This window comes from Mauremys mutica, chromosome 13, assembly GCF_020497125.1.
Source record: "Mauremys mutica isolate MM-2020 ecotype Southern chromosome 13, ASM2049712v1, whole genome shotgun sequence".
In the NCBI taxonomy this organism is placed as follows: Eukaryota; Metazoa; Chordata; order Testudines; family Geoemydidae; genus Mauremys; species Mauremys mutica.
Window position 1 is genome coordinate 2,372,499 of NC_059084.1, and position 25,390 is coordinate 2,397,888.

Consider the following 25,390-nt stretch of genomic DNA (forward strand, 5'->3'; position numbering starts at 1 on the left):
ATTTGTTGCCAGGAGACAGATTGTCAGCCATTTATGCACACTGGAGACTTAAGAAATGCATAGGGGAAACTGAGGCACCCACACAGTATTCAGAGGAAAGATTAAGAACAATCCCACTTTGTCACACCTAGACATTCAATTCCTCTCTCTCCTCGCCCTGGGAAGGAGAACTATGCCAGCTGGGGAGCTGGACCCCTGGGGAAAGGGCATCCCAGGAGGTCCTGGCTGAGCCCCAGTGGTGGAGCAGGGCTGAGGAACCGCTTGCTGGCCTGTGCTCCACACTGCTCCGCTACTGAAACCACCTCACGTAGGTGTCGGAAGGTGAGAGACAAACGACTGGGAAAACAGAAAAATTAAGCAAAAGGAAGTTGGACTATAAAGCTCCCTCCCAACCTAGTAAAACCGTCACGCAAACTGATGGCCTTTGTATCAGATCCATAAAATGCTGTCAGCCGACTCCATTAGCTGGTGAGTGCCAGGAGAAAGCCTGATCCCAGCACTTTAAGCCTATACATCAACTCCAAGGAGGTGGGGCTGGCCCCACTCTGGCTGCTGGAAGACACTAAGGCCTGGCGTCCCCCTGTGGTGCAGCCAGGAACGTGCTGGCCGCCTCGGGCAACATTTTCTCAGCTGCAATAAGTCAATGCTCCTTAGTGAGTATTACTGGGAAACGGGCTCCTTGCTGTGGGGCGTATGATAAAAGGCTGAGCGGAGACAGGGCTGTATTTAGCCAGTAACCAGACAAATTACACTCCGCTAGCACCTTCAACGTCATACGTCTTTCCAAAGGAGCAGAGCCCCCCAACACACTGCCCTGGCGAGCACTCAGCTACAGTTGCCATCTGTTCCAGCCGAGAGGTCCTCCTGGTCCAGTGCTCGCCTCCTCCCCATTCTTAGTGCAGGAAGTGTTGGCCCAGCACATGTGCAGCAGATCTCGTGGAAGATTTCAGTGTGTGGAGAAGGGAAGGGAGGGATGGTCCCACCGAGCCCCACGGGACTTGCAGCAGGAGTCTCTGAATAACGCATGATTTCCCCTGAATAACGCAGCTCCAAGCAAGGCCCTGTGGATGTCAAGCAACAGGGGCTGGTGTTCCCAGCTGGGCTACCTCCCAGCCTGTGCAAAGCCCCAGTGATCTTCGAGCAGAAGAAGAAAGGAAGAACGTGCTGCAGCAGAAATCCTGGGCAGGGGAAGGATGGCAGAGGATGGGTCTGGAGTCCTTTTCCGTAACAGCTTCTCACACTCAGCCCCAGCTCTTTCTGGCCACCTTGTCCTAGGAGCCCTCTTTACTCAGGTTGGGGCTACGGGACCAGAGGGGGTGACTTGCCCAGCGAATGCTCTCAAAGGGGTGGGGCACCAGTGCTAGAAAGTTCTGCTCTTGGAAAGATCAACTTTGCAAAGCCAGAAGTCTGGTATGGAGTGGCCCAGGCATCTGCACTGAGGTGTGGGGTTGGCTTTCTGCTTGGATTCTTTTGGAGTCCCTGGCTGTGAGGAAGCTCTCAGATATCCGAGTCTGCTGGCACTCCAGTGATTAGGAATCAAAGTTTCTATTTCCATGGCCCTGCTATAATTCTCAGTGAGGGAAGATAATGCTGGGCCAGAACTGAGAAACCAGCACACAGGAGCAGAGCTGAAGAAATACCAGATTTGTCAGTTTGGTGGCTGAACTGAAAAATACCGGGGGAAACTGGTTTGTTTCAAGCCAAACTGACTTTTGGGTTTCTTGGTGGAATAAAATACAGAAGAAAATACGTGCGGGTCAACATGAAATATTTCCAATTACACATGTCCCTGGCCTCTGTTTCCCAGGAGCTGGGAATGGGCGACAGGGGATGGATCACTTGATAATTCCCTGTTCTGTTCATTCCCTCTGGGGCACCTGGCACTGGCCACTGTCAGAAGACAGGACAGTGGACTAGATGGACCTTTGGTCTGACCCAGTAGGGCTGTTCTTATGTTCAAATGTCAAATCAAACCAGACATTTTCAAAATGGTTCGTTTCAATTTTTTTTCAAAGCAAAATGCTTCCAGATTTTTGATATTTTTGTCAGCCAAAGGTATTTGCTGAATTCGCTCTGAATTCATGGACAGTGTTGGGATCCTGAAAAATGCATTTCTCAGCAAATTTCCTATGTGAAAAAATGTTTCACCCAGCTCTGCTCAGGGGGCACAAGAGAAGGAGCCCATAACAGGGAGCCTATGGGAGTGGGGGTGGGGGGTGACTCTGGGCCAGTGGGCAAACAGGAGTGAACAAGGCAGGGTCTAGTTACCAGCCAGAGGCAGCTAGTGCTCACTGACGTGCTAGGGGTAACGTTAGGGTTAGGACTGTATCCGGGACAGGCGGAGGGTCATCCAGCAGTGGCAGGTTCATCGGGGGTGGGGTATCTAGACCGTGCAGAATGCAGGGATCCAAGCAATGTCTGTGTCAGGCTGAGGCCAAGCACCATTCTGCAGGACAGCATCGCCCCAGGGGGATAAGGAGAAGCTGCAGCTAGGACAGACGTGCAAGACAAGAGGGAGCAGTGGAGCAATTCCCATCATTGTGCAATAGGCACAGGCGCGTACACACCCTATGCGCCCGTGCACACCCCCAGAGGGGAATCGTTCCTCTTACTGGGCCAAATTCCAGCATGGTGCAAACAGGTGCCGTGCCATTGGTTCCAGTGGTGTTTTGCCTGATTACTCCAGCCCTGGACTTGGCCCCGTGGTTTCTCAGTCACGGGCTTATGGAGAAACACACTGTTCAGTGTGTGCCAAGAGAAAGGCAGCACTGCCAGGTAGTGCTCCCTCAGGCGGCTCTCCCCGGCCCAGACCCCCACATTCCACCTCATCCTCCGGCCCGGACAGAGCTTCACTCTTTGTCACCTCCAGCCGGAGCTGCTGCCACACCCTCTCCCTAGGGGAGGTTAACGGCCCCCTGAAAGCTGCATCTCGGTTCCCCACAGACAGCAGCACTCCACAGCCTGCACGACTCCACATCCAAGTCCGGACCCACGGGGCCAGCCCTCTTCTAGACTGCCCCTCAGGTGAGGCCTGGGGTGCCTCGGGGACCCCCACTCTTCATGCAGCCCACCAGGCACACAGCGATCCGCAGAGAGCCCCGGCTCCCAGGGCACGGCAGCAGGGCTTTGTGAAGGAGGAAGTGCAAGATGCAGTGAGGGAAGGAGAGCGGATGAGAGCATGTAGCAGCTGGTGTCTGGGGGGCCAGGGCAGGGCCGCTGGGACCTGAACTAGAGCTCATTCTCAGCCCTCCACCGGGAGCTGGGAGTAAAGGGGCAGGAAGCAAGGGGCAGGCGGAAGATATTTGATCCTGCCCTGGGAATAGTGGCTGCTTTTTGCTCTAATAGGGGGAGTCATTTTTATACTGAAGCAGCCAAATGAATTTATCCCAGAGGGTGGGAAAATGCAGGAGAGCGGGTGGCCCTGGTGCTCAGGTAGGGATGGGTGGGCAGGGGGAAGCTGCCAGCGATCTTGGGTCTTTCTGTGTCTCTCTCGCTGCAGCCCAATAGCCGAGCCTGCCTTGGCAAACAAACTGCACCAAGCTGTTTCCAGTGAAACATGCACCACTCGCTGAGCTGGATGCTGCAGGCCGCGACCGTCCCAGCCCCTGGGCCACCCTCGCGGCTGCTGCTCTGTACGCAGGGGAGGAGGAGCTGGATGGCAGAACCAGAGCAGTGGCTCCTTCACCCTCCAGTGGGGGAGACTTTCCTTCGCCTCTTGCGCACAGTGGCCATGGAAACCCCCCAGGAAAGGAGCCCGGCCCCGAAGGATGCTCTGACTAGCAGGAGAGAAATTTGCAGAGGGGCTGGGAGAGGCAGATGGACTCTTGGAGCCGGAAGGTTCCGGAGCAGCTGAAAAGTGACAATTGGTTTGACAGGAGAAGCAGCAACAACGTGGGGTAATGTGGAGGGTGCGTGGGCAGGGCGTGCGCCTGGGCCCTTGAGCGAGGGAGCAGCAGAGGAGGGAGAGGCACCCCAAGAGACAAAGGAGAGACGGATAATGAGCCAGAAAGAGCGTGTGACAGCTGGGCCTAGAGTGGAGAGACAGGGTCAGAAATCAGTGGGGCTGCCCCAGACAGCCCCAGAGCACTGGGCCCTGTGTATGCAGGCATGGCCCCTTGGGAGTAAATCCAGAGCCTGCAAGGGATGGAGGCCTGGCCCCCTCCCTCCCCAGAGCCTGCCAGGCTGTTGTGCCAGCGCCCTGTTACTCAGAGGCACTTTGCAGTGCCAGAGCTCCGCCGGGGACGCCGGTGCGACGGAATGCTGCACCGCCCGCAGTGCCAGAGCTCCGCCGGTGCGATGGAATGCTGCACCGCCCGCAGTGCCAGAGCACCGCCGGGGATGCCGGAATGCTGCACCGCCCGCAGTGCCAGAGCTCCGCCGGGGACGCCGGAATGCTGCACCGCCCGCAGTGCCAGAGCTCCGCCGGTGCGATGGAATGCTGCACCGCCCGCAGTGCCAGAGCACCGCCGGGGATGCCGGAATGCTGCACCGCCCGCAGTGCCAGAGCACCGCCGGGGATGCCGGAATGCTGCACCGCCCACAGTGCCAGAGCTCCGCCGGGGATGCCGGAATGCTGCACCGCCCGCAGTGCCAGAGCTCCGCCGGGGATGCCGGAATGCTGCACCGCCCGCAGTGCCAGAGCTCCGCCGGGGATGCTGGAATGCTGCACCGCCCGCAGTGCCAGAGCTCTGCCGGTGCAACGGAATGCTGCACCGCCCGCAGTGCCAGAGCTCCGCCGGGGATGCCGGAATGCTGCACCGCCCGCAGTGCCAGAGCACCGCCGGGGACACCAGTGCGACGGAATGCTGCACCGCCCGCAGTGCCAGAGCACTGCCAGCTGACTGCCTTGCTGCACCAGGGCCCTGCTTCCCACACCTAACTGATGCCCACCCTCCCCTGCCAATGCCCTGGGAGGAATACATGCCCAAGCTACACAGCACCTCCATGGCTTGCAGCGCTGAAGCACAGCAGAGACACCTGCCCAGCAATGCCAGAGCTCCCTAAAAGCCTGGAGCCCTGCAGGAAATCCCCTCAGTGGTGGGTGAAGCCCCCTGCCCCGGCAGCTGGGGCACTGGAAAGGGGCGTCTGGTCTGTGGGACAGCAGACACCAGGGAGATGAATAAAAAACAGAGGGGAGAGGGCAGAGCGGGGCAAGGCTGGGCTGGGCGGTGGAGCCCTGAGGGAGGAGAGGCAGGGCTAGGGGTGTTTCAGCCCAGACAGAGAGGAGCCCTTCTGCTGTCACTGAGCTGACAGCTCCCTGGCTGGCTGCGTTACCAGGGACACTGACGTGTGACAGTGATAGTTAATTCTGCGCTTTCAATATTCAGCAGGGAGGGGGATTTACTGGGCTCTTGACAATTTTCCAGCCACTCAGAAGGGCCAGGACGCCTGGCAATGGCTCTTAATGATGGAAACCCTCATCAATCACTGTGGGAAGGACAGGGAAGACAGGAGAGCCGTAGCCCCACGAGGAGAAACTCTGCCACCCAGCAAGCCACCCCTGTGCCCGCCCAGCCTCGCGCCGCGCCAGCTTTCAATGTACAGGCAGGCTCGTGGAAGCTGCGTAAGTACCTAACCAGGAACCTGTGCACCTCGCCCCAGGATCTCCATTCCTGGCAGTCACTGAGCACCGCCCTGCTTCCCGCCCCGGCCCCGAGGGGCATTCGCTGAAAAGCTACTAGGCAGCAGCTCCCCCACACCGAGCAGCAGAGCCAGAGGCCAAGTCGGGGTGGGGGGAGCTTGCAGCAGAACCCTGACATGCCACAGGCACTAGAGGCTACCCCACCCCTTATACTCTTAGGGTCCAGAGGCCAGGGGCAGGGACAGACCCGCCTCCCCTCATCCCCTGACACTGCCCACTAGGAACATCAACCTTGGGCCATCAGCGAGATAGGGACCCCTGGAGTGAGGATCCACATGGGGATTTCTCAGGGAAGAGCCACAGGCTACCCCGTGAGTCCCTGAGGCTGCTCCCCGGCTTTTCCCCAGAGATCAGCCCCTTTTGGCACCTGGGGGTTACACAGCAGAGCTAGTGCTGCTCTTGGCAAGCCACGGGAGGGAGCTCGCAAAGTCAGGAGTCGTCCCCCCTACCCTGACCCCCAAGGTGTCCCTGCTCTCTGGGACCGTTCTGTGCCAGGGAAACCCAGGGGCTGCCAAGTAACTCAGCTCTATATAGGTTCTTACACCGTGCTCATCCAAGTGCCTTCCAGTCACGTATTAAGGAACGGGAGCTGCTAGCGAGATCCCGCCTAATAGGCAGGAGAGCCCGTGTGCACCTGGTGACAGAACACAGCCGAGTACCTGCTCCACTTCCCCAGCCCAAGTACCAGCTTGGAAGAACCAGCCCCAGCCTGAGCCCCTCACGGAGTTTTTACTTGGCACAGCTCTCGTCAAAGTCAGGGGAGCTTTGCCTGAGCAAAAAGGGGCATGAGTAAGCAGGCAGCAGTATTCAGCCTATTCTCACCATCGGCTCTGCACCAGCCTCTTCCAACCTGGGATCTCCAAGTGCTCGAGAGATTAACCGAGCTCAGTACACCCCGACGAAGGCAGCATCACTGTCCCCCATTTTACAGGTGGGGAAATGGGGGTCCAGAAGGGGGGGGTGGCCTCACCCAAGGTCATACAGAACCCCAGGGGCTGATCAGCCCCCTGCAGGATACAAACTGCCTGCTGACTTCACTGGGATTAACTGGCCCCTTGGGAGTCCTCATTGCCAGCCCTGCTCACTAGCTCCCCGACAGCACCCCAGAGTCAGAGGCACCCGTGGAGGCTCCTGGAGAGGTGGGGCTGCAGCAGGCAGCTCCTGGGAGCGAATTAAAGCAGAAGAGCACAGTGGGGGAGAGAGTGGCCAGGGTCTCCAGACAGGCACCTTCCTCACCCATGGCAGCAGGGAGCACGTGGAAGCTGGTCTCCGAGACAAGTGGCCGCAGCTGGCAGGAGGCGTGGAGCGGATGCACAAGCTGAAAAGAAAGCAGCAGGGCTCCCTGCCGAGGTAAAGGAGGAGGCAGGTAAGGACATGCAGACCTGCTCCTCTGGCCTTCAGATCATGGGCTCATGTCTTGGGCTTGACATTAATGGCCCCAATTCTTGCAGGTCAGCTACCCCATGAAGGTTTCATTGGCACCGGCCAGCGTTTGCCTCCTTCCATTCAACTGTATTTGCTCTAGCCTCCTCAGGATCACACGCCCCTCCCAAGCCCAGCCTCAGCCTCAGCATGCCAGTCTGCCATATGGATCTAACAAGGGTCAGCTGCTTCCCAAGCACCCCCCATGACCAGGGACAGCTCTGCAGCACTGCCTCAGTTTCCCTATTAAACAGCCACGATAAAGAAACTCCACAGAGCCAGGTCAGTGGTGGACACATGGCTTCCGCTCCAGCAAAGCCACAAAACAAAGTTAACCCCTTCCAGGGTAACAGGAGTCCACCTACAACGTCCCAGCAAACAAAACATTCTTCTGCCCTGCATGGGCTTTTCTTCAGCCCACCCTCTGGGCATCCTTCCCAGCTCCCTTCCGGGCCACCTCTCAGTCTCCCCCCGCTCCGCTCTCGAGCACTCGGTCGACAGGCTGGGTCCCCTGGATTACCTTCTCCTGAGCCCTGGCTCAGGGCCTCTTACAGAAGGAAGGCCCCAGCCTGCTGCTACTGCCTACTTCCTGTGGCCCCACCCCACACTGAGCTCACACTCAGACCTTTTATAAGAGCCAAGTGTTTATTAAAGCACCAGCTGACCCCCTTTAGCCCCACCTGCTGAGGCTAATTAATTATAGCCCAGGTGGGGCTAGCCCTAGGTCCCCTTAAAGGGGCCAGTCACCCTGGGGCAGGATGTTAAAGCTGGCACAGAGGGCCAGGAGCTGAATAGTAGCGGCAGGCTGGGTCCCATCAGAGAAGCTTGGCGTGAAGGCTGTGTCCCCATGTGCGGCTGAATGATCTCATCTCTCCCTGAAGTCATGAGGCCCCTGGACAGTCAGCACCTGGCAGGATCACGCCCTGAGGGGGGGAAGGGGCAGCTTAAGCATCAGCCGGGGGAGATGAACAATTCTTGGTCTCCACCAGTGGCTGGCACCTGCTGCGTGAAAGGGTTAATTCCCAGTGCAATGCATAGACAGTTACGCAGTGCCCTGCAGAAGGTCCTGAAAAGATGCCAAAATCTCGCTCGCTTGCTCGCGTGTTGGCCTCTGAGCTCCCAGCTCCGTGGCCTGTGGAGAAAAGCTCTTAGCAGCGACTCCCGCACTCAGTGAAGCCTCTCGACGTAACGCGAGGACAAAAGGCCATTTTTTTCAGCACAGTCTCATTCTCAAGTGGTGGCTCGGGATAGAGCCCTTAGGAGTTGCTTTAATGGCCTAATTTTCTTATTTCCCAGCCCCCCTCTCTTTGTGAGATAGTTACAAGTCGCTCCTGCTGAGAGTCACAAAAGGACCTTCAGAGCATTGGCAACCGAACAAAACATTAGTGTCAGCAAATAATGTGATTTTAATAGTTCAATTCCAGTTTCATTATGTGCCAATTACTGCGGTGTGCCGGCCTGGGACCCTGCAGCCAGGCTCCCCGGCTCCAATTGGTTTGTTTGCATTAGTGTAAAAGGGAGGGTTTGATATGCAGCACTGAAGGAGCAGCTAATTCTAGCATTTTGTGCCGCCCACAACTCCCTGCTCCCTCGCAGACAGGAGATGCTTCCTCCACCAGGCCCCAAGCTGGCAAAGTCTTAGCCACATGCTATAGGTAAGCACATGCGCAAGTCCTGGGATCTCAGGGCCCACCGTGTGCCTGGGCAAGGGAGTAAACCGGGCAAAGTCCTCTTGTATTCCCTGGGATCCCCTCTCTAGTGCAGGAGTCCACGATCAGCTCACACCACCAAAGGGATTTGAACACTCCAGCCACAACGGTGGCTTTTCCTCCAGGAAAAGCAAGGGCCCATTTTCGAGCCATGTGTGAATATGTTTGCTACACGCTTCTGAAAGTCCCTGACTCGACTGTCCTGATGGAAAACTGGGGGTTTTAACCAGAAAATACAAATAAAATAACACTCAACCCACCTTTAACTGCATTTAGCATTTTCCCTCTTCACAGCACTTTACAAACCCTAACACCCACAGAAGGTAGCTGGGGAAACTGAGGCACAAAGCGCTGCCATGCCTTGCCCAAGGCCACAGAGGGAGGCTGTGCCAGGAGTTCCTGGTTCAGCCCACACTTCTCTCTCTCTGTGAGTGCCAGCTACCCAATCTGCTGTTTCAGCATTTGAAAGCTCAGCACGGGGAAGCCCCCCTGGTCTTTTGCCTCCCATCCCCAGCTATCTCCTGCGTGATGTGAGGAGTGGAAAGGAAAGCCGGGGGTGCCTGGCAGAGCAGGAGAGTGCTGACAGGGCATGAGCTCAGCTCACTGCACTGGGCTCTGGCAAGCACAAGGAGCTGGACACCATCTGTTCCCAATCTACCCAGCCCATTGTAATGCAAAGGACAAGTGTTAAAACTGGCTACCAGGCTGCACCTTTCTCAGCTCCCGCTTCCTGTGCCAGATACCCCCCCCCCCCCCGAACGCAGCCTCCTGAAAAGACTCAGGACTGGCCCCTAGTCTCACTCATTCAGGTGTAAATCAGGAGTAACTGCACTGAAAGCAATGAAGGGATGCTGGCGTAAAAGTAGCTGACACAAGATCAGACTCAGGCCCTTGGCTTTTCAGGTAGAACAACCAGCCCAAGCCCCAGCACTCCAGCTCTGTGCTGTTCTTTGTCACCTTGCACCAAAACTGCTGCTTGGAGTTCTGCTTCAAGCGTTCTTCTGAGTGCTGGTGACAGAGGCAAGGGCTGGAAGGATGGTGTGGCTGGAGAAGCCAGTGACTTGATCCCGTGTCTGCAAAGCAGGATCAGGTTTGGGGTCCCAAATAAATCTTTTAAAAGCCCGTTTACCGAGCACTGGGCAAAGCCCGCCATGCTGCAGTCCAGCAGACAGGCAGGAGCTGTGTACTTCCTTCTCTGGATCAGCGGTGAAATCCCCGCGGCATCCATTGTCCATGTCACTCACAACCTTGTTAAGAGAAGAATGGTGACCAACACAGATGTATCAGTCACACATCGCCTGTGGCTGCAGTTTGTCAGTGCTGCGAGCCGCAGCTACATCTGCCCAGCATGCCGCCCAATTCACGATTCACGGGGCTCGCTTCGTACTTTGTGATTCCTCCCTCCTCTTCTCCCCCCGGGGGAGCTGGGGGTGTTTCCCAGTAGATCCACGTAGCCACAGATCTACCAGCCATTCCTCAGGAGTTCAGCTCTCATTGTGAGGGACGTGGTATAAATACACAGACGGACAAAACAGGTGTCCTTGCCCCTCCCCTGCTCTGCCACTGCCATGCCCCCAGGCAGGTTCCCTGCTCAGGTACACGCAGACCCCCTGGAACACAGCTCTGTGGTGGAGATCCCCCCATTCTTAGCCCAGCGGGCAGCGGAGCCGCCCCAGTTCTGCGGCATTCAGGGCCTCCCGTGGTTTCATCAGGGCCTGAGGGTCTGGCCCTTTGTCTTCTATCACCAACTAAATGGCCAAGAAAGAAAGTCACTCTGTAACGTTACTGCTTTGGGACTGAACAACTGAGCCACATGTCCGACCTAAGGGCGAGCAGGCCAGACAGACTCAGAGCCGCCGGGGGCTGATCATAACCCATATGCTTAGTCATGCCTGGTGACTAGACCACATACAGAGGTGATGGTGTCTGCTGCAGCCTTTGAGTCAACTGACCCTACTACAATCAATGGCAAAACTCCCATTGACTGCAATGGGGCCAGGTGTTCGGGCTTGTGCTTTTAGCGCCAAAGGCCTCAGGTTCAATCCTTGCAGATGACGCGGTCTGGGGCACTGTTAGACACGTAACTCCAGCCTTTGCACTGGTGCTTTTCCATGTGCTGGCTGAGTGCTTAGTACACCAACGAGAGCCGGAAATGCTTTCTAAGGCAGGTCTACACTCCAAACTCTGGTCGGCACAAGTTACGTCAGCGTACAGCTGCCGCAGTCTGGATATCGCTGGGGCGCGTCCACACTGCACATACACACAGGGAGTGCATCTGCTGCTGCACAGGGCAGTGCCCCATGGGGAAGTATTCCAGTGTGCAACGTGCCGCTGTCTGGGCAGAGGGCCGAGCCATTGGCTGCTGACTTCAACCAGCCACATGCAAGGGCCATCACATGAGTTCCTCCGGCTATATGGGTACAGGAGGCTCTGAAGAAGCATTTGGACTGTCAGCCTCGGTCATGTTCTGTGCTGGAGCGTTGTCTGGGGCTGGGGCTGCTAGGAACTGTGCAGTGCTTCTTGTTGTGCATTTATACAAGTTGTCACGTGGTGCTTGCTGTACATTTACAAGCACTGGGTGCTTTGCGTGCTGCCGTGCATTCTGCAATATGGATTGGGAACAAATAAAGATAATTCTATTCTCTGGGGAGTCTGATAGCCAGCTGGCCAACTGATCAAGCAGTGGCTCCACAGATTATTTTGGCCTGGTGCTTCTAGAAGGGGTCCTGGCTGGGTTGTATGTTGTTGGGCCTCATTCTCTCCTGACTGTCCCTTCCATTCCCCTGAGGGGTCTGTCACGGGGTAGGTGCAGTGGAGCAAGGTAGGGGGACCCAGGCCCACCCACCTCACCAGGTCCTGAATCAGGGCCCTAGAGGGGCACTACAGTGTCTGGACCAGTTGTTGCCCCCTCCCCCCCAGGTTATACGCCCCCCGGGTCACTTTCTACCAGGCTGTGGCTCCCTCATTTGGGGCCTGGACGAGATTTAGGTGTATCCACTTCATCCGCCCGTAGGGCAATGTCCCATTCTTCACAGGCTCTTGTGACTTTCCAGCTCCCAAAGGGAGAGGGGGATCTGGATCACGGTGTCTATTGTAGGCTTAACAAAGCTGTAGTCACTCCTCTCACAGCTCCAGGCCTCAGCCTCACCTCCTGGTGCAGCCTGTAGCTCCTTCCCCTTGCCTGCCAGTGTCCTTTCAATCTGTCCCTCCACCTGGAGCATGTCCTGCAGCTACTCAGGGACGGGGCCTTCCCTGCCTTGGCCTGGGTTAGTGCCGTCTGTAGACTCTATCACTTTCTTCAAGAATGGAACTTTACTGAGCGGCCAAACGTAAGAAAGAAAGAAAGAGCCAAACCTCACAGGAAATGCACAGAAATCTCTCATGTAAATTGATGGACTGGAACTTTACACTTGGAAAGGCAACAAACAAACATTTCTGTCCATTTCAATGCACAAATGTAGTCCCCTGCGGCCAGGCCTACGCCAGCTGTGGTTCCCACAGGCCAGTGTATGTGACACTGGTGTTTTCCTTGCTGTCCCACCACGGTGGTCAGAATTAGGATGCGACCCGTGACGCCGCATGGAATGTTGGGGGGTGTAAGGACCTGCTACCAGGGAGTTCTCTGGGTAGGGAGTCGGCCAACCAGGGTCTTCAGCATTTGGGTTTGCTGCCTGAGAAGACCTCTAATGTCCTGGTGCATCTGTATCTTCTTTCACTGTTGGGATTCCTGGGCCTTTCTTCTGTCTGCTCTTTCCTTCTCCACGGTGTCTGTCATGGCAGCCCTTCAGGCCCTTTGTTTGCGGTCCGATGTGGCCCTGGCTTGCAGGATCTCGATGAACACATCCTCCTTAGGTGTCTTCTTGCTCCTCCTCTTCAGGGCCAGGCGTTCTGCGGGTGTGGAGGGGGCACCCCTCAAGCCTGCAGCAGCTGATAAAAACTAACAGATGCATCACAGGATTTACAGTCACTACAGAAAGGGAAAGAGAAATTTTAAAACTTGTTTCCCTTATTCTCAGACAAGCTTGTAATAAGACATGCCACTTATCGCCACTTCAGCCTTGGGTGGGAGAAAGGAACTTTGGTTGCATGAAACAATCAAATGTCAGCCCCTATTCCATGGGTACGAGTACAAGCCAGGCACCATCTTTAAACTGAAACACCGTAAGGAAAAATGTATGTAGTCATTTACCCTGGTCCCTTCCCCTTCATCTGTCTCATCCGTGCTCGGCTGGCTAGAGACCGGTGGAGTCTCGAACAGGTCCTGGCTTGTGGCATGGCTAGACCACCTGCCGCGTCTCCCTCCTGCTCCTCGCTGTTCCAGACAGAGTCTGTGTCTCAGGGTCCTGAGAGGTATCCACAATGGCCTGCCAGGTGCTGGTGGGGTCTCTGCCAAGTATGGCCTGAGGCTGGGTTTAAAAGTGGCAGGTCTGAGGCTCAGCATCAGATCGCTGGTTGGCCACCCTGGCCCGGTGGTATGCCTGCCTCAGCTCCGGCGCTGTCCTTGTCAGACCACTTTTGCCTGCAGCGCTGGTGCAATCTGTTCATAGAGGTCCATGTTTCTGCGGCTGGTCCGTCACACAGCCTCTTCTCCCCCCCCCCCTGGGGCCAGGAGATCCAATACCTCCTGTCTAGGCCGGGCAGGAGCGCGGCTGGTGCGCAGAGCTGGCATGGGCATTGCACACAGCCAGGGAGCGCTGCTAAGTGTGCTCGCCATGCTGGACAATCAGGAAACGGCATTTCAAAAACACTTGGCGGAGTTCTGGGGGGTGGCGTCTAGTCTCCATGACCGCTGAACAGTGGAGTTCACCATTGTGACCAGAGCGGTCACTGATGCAGGGAATGGGGCATTGTGGGACAGCTGTTGGAGGACTGCTAGGTCGACACAGGTCAAGCCGTGTCCACACTCGCACTGCGACGACCTCAGCAGTTTGGCTGGGGCTCCACATTGGTCGGGGAGGTGGGTTTGCTGCATGGCCCTAATGGAGAGCTTAGGACGGCTGGTGACACGGTGTAGACATGGGCACAAGAACGTCGATGGAAGGAGACTTATCTCGACCTGCGTAGTGTAGACCAGGCCTCATCAGCCCCAGCTCTCACAGCATGACAGCGGCTCGCGTTGAAAAAGACCTAGCAGGTCATAACCCATCCAGGGCAGACTTGCTCTCTGTGCTTCCCAGACAGACTAATCTCCTTGGGCAGGAACATGCCCATTTGTCTGCACAGTACGCACGGCACCCCGCTGTCAGTCCCCGCACACTGAGGAGTGGATGGGATGGACGGACACACAGACAGACGCTCAGCCGCCGCGGCTGCCCCCAGAGCTGGCCCGTGGGAAGTGACAAGTGCTGGGCCAGCGTGTGCTTTCTCCTTTGTGCTTTGGGACGAGAGGGGTATCGGCAAGAGGTGTGAGCAGCTGGTAGGGGGTGGGGGATTACTGCTCCGTGTCCACCAGCCTCAGTTAGTCAGAGCCCAGGGCCCGCTGTGCTAGGAGCTGTACAAACATAGTAAATTCATAATCCCTTGCACTGGAGTGCTTGCCTTTGTGGGGCTATGGAGGGCTGAGCCCTCAGGGAGAGGATCCCAGCAGGGAGGAGAAGTAGCTGTCAAGTACTAGGAGGAGGGGTGAACAAAGCAAAGCCCCCAACTGTGGGGCTACCCACTAGGCAGCGAAAGCACAGCCCACAACTGCAGCGATGCGAGCCACAGGCTTCCAGAAGCCCACTCAGCTGAAGCATTTCAGAGCTCTCTGCTCCCCGTGTCCTTAGGGCATAGGCAGTCTGGATCCACAGGAAGTCCCCCTCCCAGGTCTGTGCAAGGGAGCCCAGACACCAGTGACCTTATCCTCTTGATGTAATCAGACTCACTAATTGGGCTTGTCATTGCAATGATACTGCTGCCTGCAATGCACAATGGCCCGACAGGCACACAAACCCTATGGCAGTGCCTTCCCCTCCACGCAGCCAGCAGCTGCCGTGCACAGTTCATTACTGGAACAAAGGGAAGGGGGAGGGATAAGGAAGCACAAAATATGCACATCTGCTAATACAATCTCCAACTCTTCAAGGATTCAACAAGTGACCCTGCCTCCCTCCCTCCCCCGCCCTCTGTTTTCATTGCGGGACACAATTATTCTCCCATCATTCTGTCAGTTCCATGGATCTCATTAAAACAAGATTTCATCGCCCATCAACTTGCGAGAATGAAATGCTGATTCTTATTTGTTATGCATTTGATCATACAGTTTATGTTTCAACTCAGAAAAATATTCTCTCTTGCCCTGACAGGGCATGGCTAGGTTTTTATGAACCAAACACAGTGGCAGCTGCATGAGAAATAAGAAATCAATTACAAAAATCATTTAATTTTAAAAAACTGATGTTCAAGCAGAAATCTGGAGAAGGTGATTCGAGCTAATTACTGCCTTCTTCATATTAAAAACAAGCCAAGGAACACCAGTGTAAACATTAATATAAAGGGTTTGGACAGGAGCTCTTCTCTGAAGAATGTGTCAAAAGGCTTGGTTTGTTGTCACAAGCACAGTTAGCCCTTCAGTTAAACCTCGCGCCTCCACAATAAACCTGTTGAAATGCACATTCTCATTTGCAAGGATCACCCAGAGACAAGCCGCACAGCAAGTGGCCAGCTAAATACCCTCATTATTAACCTTGTTCAGAGTGATATAAATAATCCAAAACAATACCAGCATCTCCTCAGCTCCTTTGCCAGCCAGCTCTGTCCTTAACTTGTTCCAATTACTGACTCCAATTTTCAAGTGTTGAAACAAAAAAAAACCAAAAACCTAGCCCCAGTTGTAACTAAATTCATTAATCATTATCCTGAGATGAAAAAACAAGAGAGACCCACTGATCTAAAAGTAATTGATACAGAGTAAAATTTTCCTAAAAGGTAATTTGGGATATTATTCCGTAATCCTTTATTTAAACAAGGAGAAAATTGCTTTTCAGTTGCAGCCATTTTAATCCATTATACATCTTGCAAAGTGAAATAATTAGAAAGAGCTCCATGTGGCACAGTCTGAATGATGTCACATCAACACATTGATTAAAGGCTTTAAGTCCTTCCTTTCCCACCCACCCTCAACGCTTCTTCAGATCCCAAGTGAGGACCCACAGCTACTGGGTGTCCCAGCTCATGTTCTGAAAAACACGGCTCATACCCTGAAAAGCCCAGTGCACTCCCCAGGAGAAACAGGTGGGACCCAGAACAGACAACAGGGGAGCTGACTGATTTCAATACAAGTTGTTCTTTAATAGACCCAGTTTATAGCCAAGAAAATGGTGTAATTAGGGAATCAAAGGAATCCCTGCTTGTTTGAGTGGTTAGAGCAAAGGGAAACAGAAGGGCCCTGTGTTCCAAGGAGGCGAATCCCGTGGCTAAAAGATCAGGATTAGAAGTCAGCCGATCTCCATTTCATATCCAGCTCTGCCACAAACCCAGGCCCCAACTATGCAACTGGGTCCACACAGGCAGACTCTTGCACCCAAACAAGGGTCTGCTGAAGTCACCGGGGCCCTGCTGGGGGCCATGTGGATCCAGTTTCAGGAATAGGAGCCTTGCTTTTCTGTATCATCACAGGCAAGTCACTGACCCTTGCTATCCCCCCATTTAAATGGGGATGATGATAAGTTAAGACGCACATGGAGGCCTATTGAAATGTCTGCAAAGCGCACTGAGATCCTTGGATGGAAAGTGATCTAGAAATGCCGAGTAGAGTTAATGTTAATCATTCAGGCAGAGCCGGCAAATGACCTCAGAGCTATTGTGTGACCTCTGGGAAACCATGTGGCCCCACTGTGCCTCGACCAAACCACATGTGAAACTAGGTGGAAGCAGAACACGACTGGGAAAACAGATGCCACATCCAGGCCAAGCTTTTCTGAGCAAAGACATTACAAGACAGAGAGGAATGAACACCAAATGCAAATATATTGTGTGATGTGCACAGACTGGAGAAGGCCGTCCCCTTGGCATGTGCACATGCTCCTATTAACGCTAATGGGAGGCAGGCGAGCGTGTCAAGGGGAGAACAGACCCCAAAGGACTTTCTTTCCCTTTGATATTTCTCCATTTAGAGAAGATAGTTTTGACCTTTTGCAAGCAAAGTAGGTAGGAATTTGTAAACTGAGAAATCTCATCAGCATGAGACACACGATGAAACACAGCCTGATCTGGGCTGCTAATGGTGTGCTGATTGCATCCGACTGTCCCCAAACTGAGCATGTCTGTGCTCTATTGGCCAGGAAGGGCATTTAAGACTGGGCTGGAAATCTGCATGCAAGGAACTGTCCCTCTTCTGACCATTCGTAATTATGGAGGCTCGGAACTGGTCGAATGTTAAGGCACATTTCCCAGCATTTGTACACTTGCCTGCGGGTAGTCTGAATAGATTACACATGTTCACTCTCATGCAACTGATCCCATCTCTATGGGATACCCACAAGAATGATTGTGCATGTTTATTGTGAATGGGCTGACTACAGTGGACTTTAATGGATTGCTACAGTAGCTTTAAATCAAGGTAAGCTAAACACTAGTGCTCTCTAGCAAGGACACATTATTGGGCACATCGGCAGATACAGTTTGCACCCACAAAACTTGTGCCTTCACTTTTATGCCTACAGTTCAGCTGCAGGACAAAGTGCGGCATTAGCAGCTCCAAGTACCCAACTGCAGATTTAGGCTTGTGCTGAAATTCATTCTGCAGGTGCCAAAAATGCAGGGGAAAATTCTGCAGGTGCAAATTGTTCTCACAAAAGTGAAGCTGGGCCTCAGGCCTGTAAACACATTGACTGACTGTAAGTTGTGATGCACAAAAGGCCCCAGTGCAATAGGGCCAGGCTCAGGTCCACACTGACAAAGATGCTCAAGGAAAAGTCTTCTCTTCACATGCACAGTTAACACAGTGATGATTCAACACCTAGAACCTGTCACATCCACCTGCACCAGATCCAGCCTCAGTAATGAGTGTAGTAAACTGCATGTAACTGGTCATGGGAGCAAGTAACAAATCCCAAGCTTAGAAAGAGACTGATCTGCAATTTGAGTCCAAGATGGCCAGATCAGTTCTGAGAGCTGCCACTTTAATTGGCTTAAAACCCTACCACACTATAACAGATCGGGGGGGCAGATTATTTATAGAACCAGGAGCAATATATATATATAATTTAAATATATATAAAATAAACAAATCAACCAGAGACTACAATGTAATTGTAGCGGAGCCCTTCTCAAACTGGGACCCAGGGAGCACTGGTGGGCCCAGGACCACTCGCTAACAGTCTGTAGACAGCTGGCTGGTCCCAAGGTGCTGGCTGTCCTCCACGTTTCCAGCTGCTACAGCACATTAAAGACAGTTTTTACACAACAGATTTCCCTAATAGCGCTTTTCCTTGTAAGCACTTGCTGCAGATGCCACGGGGCTGGGATCGCGACTGGGCAGGAAGGCGGTCTGTGCAGTCATGAATGAGACGAGACACAATCTCACTATTAAGATGCGCTCTATACTGCGAAAGAGTTTGCGAAGCCTTATGCTACCTGATCATGGGAAGAGTAATAGACAAATACCTCCACATGGATATGCTGAGACAAACAAGGCCACAGAATACAGAAATACAGGGTGGGAATAGCACCAAAACCTGACCCAAACGCCTCAGTTGCTAGTTGCATTTTTTCAGCAATTTGCCATGGTCTCCCTTTTCTTTGCCAGCGTTAACGTCTCTAGAAATCAGCTCCATTGCAGAGCCCTAGCTCCTTTGCATTGTGCTGTCTGTAGCTCTGTGAATCTGAAAGGGAGTGTTGACGGCTGTCTGGGGTGGAGAAAAGAAAGGGAAGCTCAATAGCCTGGCCCCGGGAAACAGACATGCCCGTAAATGATCAGCTCAGAGTTCTGGAGAGCCAGTGGAGATGCAGGCAGCAGAGCTGACCTCTGTTGAGTGTCTGACTGTGCCCTGCTCACATGGACCGTCTCTGGCCCCAGCTATTTTGGTGGGCGGCAGATGAATGAAATGCCAGAGGAAAGGGATGAAGGAAGGGGACAGGCTGGATCTGCTATGGCTCCAATGCTACCCACCCCTGCACATCCTATGTGACACCACTGACTTCCATGGGCGTTCGCACAGAATGGGACCCTGATCTGAGCCAAAGGCATCCTGCACCCTGCCGGATGTTCTCAGCACCTCACAGGATCAGGCCCTACAGGGAACCAGGGAGGAGCAGTTCAGTTTCTGACTGAAGTGGTGAGTGGATCAGAATGGCACAGCACTTTAGCCGTGGACTGCTCGGCGTGGTCCCTTGTCACAGGGACCTGGACACCACGTTCACCCCTTCACAAGGGGCTGGCAGCTTGGCTGGCGCCCACACACATGCATTATAAACTGGGTGTGTGTTTGCTGGGTAGGGGTGATCCTGTCAGCTGGCCGGTGCCTTTTTGTCTGGTACCTGTTTCCTCGTGCCATGAAAATGCTCCATAAATGTAATATCTCAAAACAGCCCCTAGCCCAGCTGGGGTTCAGGTAGAGCACCCCCATGGGCCCTCAAAGCCTGTCTTGGTCTAGGGCTTTCTCTTCCCCCTGGCTCTGGTTTGCCAGGTCTCTCCACTCTTCCTGACTGGATGGGGCTCACTGGAGGGAGTTTATATAATAACCCCAAGACACACGCCTAAGGGGAAGCAGCCCCAGTCTCCGTCACCTTCCCCCGGCCGTATGCTTCAGCCTCAGGGGACCAGCCACCCCCTATTCACAGCTAATGAACTGTTGATCTCCGGGATCTGATTACAGAAGAGACCCTTTCCTGCTCCAGCGCAGCTGTTCCAGACAAGCAGCTGGGGCCCTATTGCACAGGGGTGGGGTGGGGGGTAGCTGAGGCCAGGACTGCCTCTAAAGCTTTGGAAATTAGAAGCAGGAGAGCTGGGGGTGAGGGGCTTGGAGTGGGCAGGTCGCAGGGGAAGCTGGGCAATGGGCTGCTAGGCCTGAGGGGCTGGGAGGGACCCACACCCCACTTGCTGGCCGATGTCCAGCTGCAGAACTGTTCAAAGGACAAGTCCAAAGGCAGGCTGCAAACTCCCCATCGGGACAGAGCACGTGGTGGGGGCAGACCCCCTTCCCCCATCCTCAGGGAAATTCAGGCTACACCGGGCTCCCTTCCACAGCTCCCCAGAGCCTCTGGGGGGCTCCGACCCCCAGGCCTGGCAGCCCAGTGCCAGGGGCAGTGCAAGGGCGCAAGGCAGGGTAGATCCCAGTGTCCTGGCCCCCTTCCCCTGCCAGTTCCAGCCCAGGGTGGAGAAAGAGACCGGCTAACGGCCGCCTGGGCTGGGCCAGGCACACGGAGAGCCCCGCGTGTAGACACGGCTCCTTCGCCGGGCCAAGGGGGCAGATCCATCCATGCTGCCCCGGACTCCGCGCTCCGGGATGAACCGGCCGCGCTGCCTACGGAAGGGGGTCGCGCTCCCCTTGCACCCCCGGCTCCGGCCCTGCCCCCGTGGATCCCCCATGCTCTGCCGGGGAGCGGGGCACGGAGCCAGGCTCCCCCCCCCCGGGCCCGCCCCTACCTCCAGACCTGTCCCAGCTGCAGGAGGTGGATGAGGGACTGCAGGATCCAGACGCAGAGGCGGCAGCAGCCCCGGGTCCGGTAGGCGCCGGGGGCCGGGGCCGGGGCGCGGGCGGGGGGCGGCGAGAGGAGCGCGGAGCCGGGCCGGCCGCTGTCCTTGGTGCAGCCGCTGTCCTTGGTGCCGGCGGCGGGGGCCGGGGCCGCGGCCGGCCCGGGGGCTCGGGGCGCCGCGTAGTCGTAGACGAACCACCTGAAGCTGAGCAGCTGCACCACGAGCGAGGGCAGCAGCACGAAGAGCAGCGTGAGCCCGAACCACCAGAACTGGCGCCGCAGGTAGTAATCGGCCGCCAGCCACAGGTCGCTGGCCCCGTCCGAGAAGAAGACGAGCAGGGCGCACAGCACCCAGCAGCAGTCCAGCAGGCTGTAGGCGCGGGGCGCCGGCGGGGCGGCCGCCAAGGGGCTGCCCGGCCCGGGCCCCGCGCCCCCGCCGCCCCCTCGGCGGGACCCGCCCGGCAGCGAGCCCGCGCCGCCGCCCTCCGCGCCCTCCATGCGCACGGCCGAGGCCGCCCCGGCTCCATCCGACTTCGCGGCCATGTTGGAGGAGAGGAGGAGAAAGGAGGGAGAGGGAGAGACTTCCGGAGGGAGGGGAGCGGAGGGCTGGGGCGGGGAGGGGAGCGCGATGGAGGGGGCTGGAGGGGAGGGGAAGGGGCTGGAGGGAAGCGGGCTGGAGGGGAGGGGGCTGGAGGGAGAGGAGGGGGCTGGAGGGGAGAGGAGGGGGCTGGATAGAGGCGAAGGGGCTGGAGAGGAGGGGGCTGGAGGGAGAGGAGGGGGCTGGAGGAAGGGGAGGGGGCTGGAGGGGAGGGGAGGGGGCTGGAGGAAGGGGAGGGGGCTGGAGGACGGGGAGGGGGCTGGAGGGGAGGGGAGCGGGCTGGAGGAAGGGGAGGGGGCTGGAGGGAGAGGAGGGGGCTGGAGGAAGGGGAGGGGGCTGGAGGAAGGGGAGGGGGCTGGAGGGGAGAGGAGGGGGCTGGATAGAGGCGAAGGGGCTGGAGGGGAGGGGGCTGGAGGGGAGGGGAGCGGGCTGGAGGAAGGGGAGGGGGCTGGAGGAAGGGGAGGGGGCTGGAGGGGAGGGGAGCGGGCTGGAGGGAGAGGAGGGGGCTGGGAGGGAGAGGAGGGGGCTGGAGGGGAGAGGAGGGGGCTGGATAGAGGCGAAGGGGCTGGAGGAAGGGGAGCGGGCTGGAGAGGAGGGCGCTGGAGGGGAGGGGAGGGGGCTGGAGGAAGGGGAGGGGGCTGGAGGGAGAGGAGGGGGCTGGAGGCGAGGACCCCTGGCTGGAAGCCCCCTCTTCAAACCCGCCTCCTCTCTTTGAGTTACCCCCACCCCACGGCAGCAGGAGCCGGAGCCTGTCCGGACGGGGCAGCCGGGCGGGGAAGAACTGGGGTCCCGCCCCAGCCGGGCAGCCGGTTATTCCTCCTGCATCCCCCCTTCCCCTCTCATCCGCCCGGCCGCTCCCTCCTTCCGCTCTTCCCCGCCAGCCCCCTGTCCCGGGCCGAGGGGCGGGCGGGCGCCCTGGCAGGGCTGGAGCTTGGGGGCTCTGCCCATCAGCGGAACAGGGCGCGCCGAGGGCTGCGCCGACCCCAGCCCGGCTCACACGCGTTTCCAGGCCCGGTTGTCATGGCTTTTAAGCCTCAGCCCAAGGGCGCTGCATTTGCATGGACGCTTCCCCGCCCCCTGCTCCTATCGATCGCGGGGCGCCTCCATCCATCCACCCCCGGCGCAGGGAGCAGGGCGCGGCTAGGGGAGCCGAGGCCCGGGGCTGGCCGGAGGCTGGGACGCGAAGCCCCTGCCCTGCTCTCTGCGTCTCCCGCGTACTGCTGGTGCCTCCTCGGATCACTCCGGTGGCGGGTCCCGCCCCGTTCCCCGGCAGCCTGGCAGAGCGCGCTGCGCCCCGCTAGACTCCGTGCGGTCCCCCCGCGCCAGCCCCGGGCTCAGCCTGCGGGCTACCGGGGGCGCCCCCGCTGCGGAGGGCGAGGCACGGGCCTGGGCTGTGGGGAGCCAGGCTGCTCCCAGGTCCTGCAGGGAAAGAGCCGCTTGAGGGACTCGGGGTGGGGGGACACGGCCCCTCCCGCGCTGTCAGGAAGGGGGCGCTGGGCGGGCCAGGCTGCTCTGGGAGGAGCAGGGGAAGGGACCAGGCCTCTGCCCCGCTGCTCTCCAAGGAAAGGACAGACGACGCCAGAGGCCAGGGAAGAAGGAGCAGCCGCTGCCCCATTTCTGCCCTTCAGCGGGGAAGCGAGGCTGAGGGCGGCCACCTCTGCGTCCCCCTTCGGGAGCAGGAGAAAGGGGCCGCACCTGGCAGGGGTGTGCGGAGCATCCCCGGGGGCAGACCCCCCTGCGCCCTCCTGTCGCCTCCCCAAGGACCCTGGCACGCAGCCGCCTCCCCCCTGGTGTGCGCCTAGGGCGCGCGGGTCTCCGCTCCACACCCAGCTCGGCTCCTTCTCTTGCTTCCCTCCCGCGGGCGGGCGGGCGGCTCCTCCCGGCAAGCAGCCTTGTGTCCTGCGAGGCCGGCCACCGGCGGAACCTCCGCTGGGCTGCTCGCAGGGCCGCGGCTAGCTCTGCTCCAGGTCCCGCCAGGAACTCTGTGCGCGGCGCCTGCTTTCCCCTCTGCCCTCTCCGCTCCTCCTCAGCCACAAGCTCACTTCAGGGGGCGCCGGGACGCAGCAACGTTCCCTCTCCTCCCCCCCCCCCCCGCCCCGCTGCTGGTAAGAGCCCGCTCCTCAGAGGGGGCAGCCGCAGGCCGGCTTGGAGATGGCCAAAGTGGGATGCAGCTCCGAGCTCCCCGCAGCGCAGAGGGTGGTGGGATCCCTTCTAGAAGGTCAGGATTCTGAAAGCTTCACTCCCCTTGAATAATACTTCACTCCCCCTAGATTCAAAGGGGCCAGTCACGAACCAGGTTCTGCTCAATTTGAGTAGTGTCAGTTCTAGTCCATGTGAACCTCTCCAGCGCTGGGGGAAAGGTGGACTCTGGGGGCCAGGTGAGGAGCCAGCTCTCATTAGGGGTAGTGCACTGGCCAGCTAGGTGCCCCCCTCCCAGAAGCAGCAAGTGAAGATGGGGAACCTTTCCAGGAATCTCACTCTGGGCCCATGGCCATCCTCAACCCATGTCTCCTGTGTGGAGGTCCAGGCTCACATTCTGTGTCATGGTTTAATGTGCTAAATATGACTGTAGACAAAACATGAATGTTCTTTAACCCTTGGCTGGGAACCAGTGTGGGGTCTGCATGTCTATACCGGAATTTACAATGGTTAGTTAAGGCACCTAAAAATACAAGAATCCAACAGGACACATACCTTCTATGTTCATTTTCCTCCTTCGCCACAGCCATCAGCTTTCCTGGACTGAAAACAGAAAGCTCACCAGGGCTACACTCCGTCTCCTCTTTTCTTTCCCAGGTTAAAGTCACTGTGGAATGTGACAGGATTGCTGTAGATCATTTCCCTTCTGCACAAGGGTTTTATCAGGAGCCAAGCAAGTGCCTTTTGACAGGGGAGGGAGGAGAAAGTAGATGAAAGGAAATGGTGAGGGGCTCAGGTGAACTGATATTTTGGTTTGTAATTGAGCTGTTGGTTCATGCAGGAGGAAAGTTATGTGTGGAGGAGACAGCAGAAGCAGGAGGGCTGCCTGGGGGTGGGTTTTTTAAATGAAAATACCCCATTGATAAGGCCCCACATAACGTGCCATATTGCAGAAATTGCAGATTCCGCAATATTAGACTGTCACCGCAGGTTTGACAACAGGAGCCCACCGTGTGCAGGCTGACAGTGGAAGCCCCAGCCACCCTGGGGCTGAGAGAGGGAGCCCCCGTGCATGGGCCCAGTCCCCTATCTTCCTGATGCCTGCAATGCACACTGATCTGCCGCCTCCAGGGAAGCAGTGCACCTCAGTTCAACACTCTCCTTAGTGCAAGGCATGGAGATGTGTCTACAGTAAAACCAATTCTAAGTGTATTCAACAGAGCTTGAGATAGATTTTCAAGTAAAAGACAGTGTAAGTTTGGAAACAAGGTCACAAGTAAAGGAAAACATAAAATGCAATCTATAGCCTGTACTTACTTTACTTTGCTGTCTAATACGGTATTTCTCAACCAACGTCAGCTCTTCTCCAGTCCAGAAAGCTGGGATCCACCTGTCATAAGACAACACTGCTGGTAGAGTCTCTTCTCTGCAATGGATAAAATGTTGTGTCTTTTCCTCTTCTTTTATATAGTCACAGACTCTGTCTCTTACCCAGGGGGTCCCTATTCAGAGACTTTTCTTGGGGTTCATTTGTCTTTGTAAAGCTGCAACTCTGCACCAGGTCCATAAGACTGGCTCCATGCATGTCCATTCTTCTCAGTGTGATTGATTTTGCCTTGAGACCCCGTCTCACATCAGGTGACAAGTTTCACACCAACAACTTTGAAAGCCAGTATCCACGATGTTACATAACTCTAACATGATTTCCCATACAAACATCATGCAAGAACCACGCCTATCAGCTAGTTTGTAGCTTTTGGCAGAGACCATACAACAACCGCCTTTGGGATGCTGGTGAGGAGATGGAGGGTATTTCCAAGGAGGATCAGGAGGATATCACACCATCATAGTGTGAACGTGCCCATGCTGCTGACTGACACTAGGCGTGAATAGTCTACAACAGAGCCCATTCCCCATTTCCCCTCCACACAAGCCGTTACACAGGGATTCTCGCACAGACTAGCTGCCCCAGTCCCCATGGCTTAGGTGGCTGCATTTCAGGGATGTGAGAATGTTCCCAAGATATGTAGTTTAATACTCGTTTTGGGATCCTTCAGAATCAAAGGCTCTATATAAATACTATATTGCTGTTAGATTAATACTAAACATGACACAGACGGACATGCATGCATCCATGGAAAGTGCCCGTGGGGGTGCAGGGAGTTTGTTAGGCCTCTGAGTGTGGATGGAAATGTAGGAGGATGTGCATTCAAGAGGGTGCTCACGAATGCACTGGGAGCGGATGTATCATAAATGTGAGTGAAT

General features: G+C 56.4%; 1 protein-coding gene across 1 annotated transcript in view; it reads right to left on the reverse strand.

Annotated features, from left to right (window-relative positions):
• The window catches only part of XKR7 (XK related 7), a 36,858-nt gene extending 15,927 nt beyond the window's left edge, over window positions 1–20,931 (reverse strand). Inside the window, exon 1 of the mRNA XM_044986151.1 lies at window positions 20,339–20,931. Coding sequence (XP_044842086.1) covers window positions 20,339–20,931 — 593 coding nt within the window. The remainder of the gene's footprint in view (window positions 1–20,338) is intronic.
• Window positions 20,932–25,390: the final 4,459 nt, after the last annotated feature.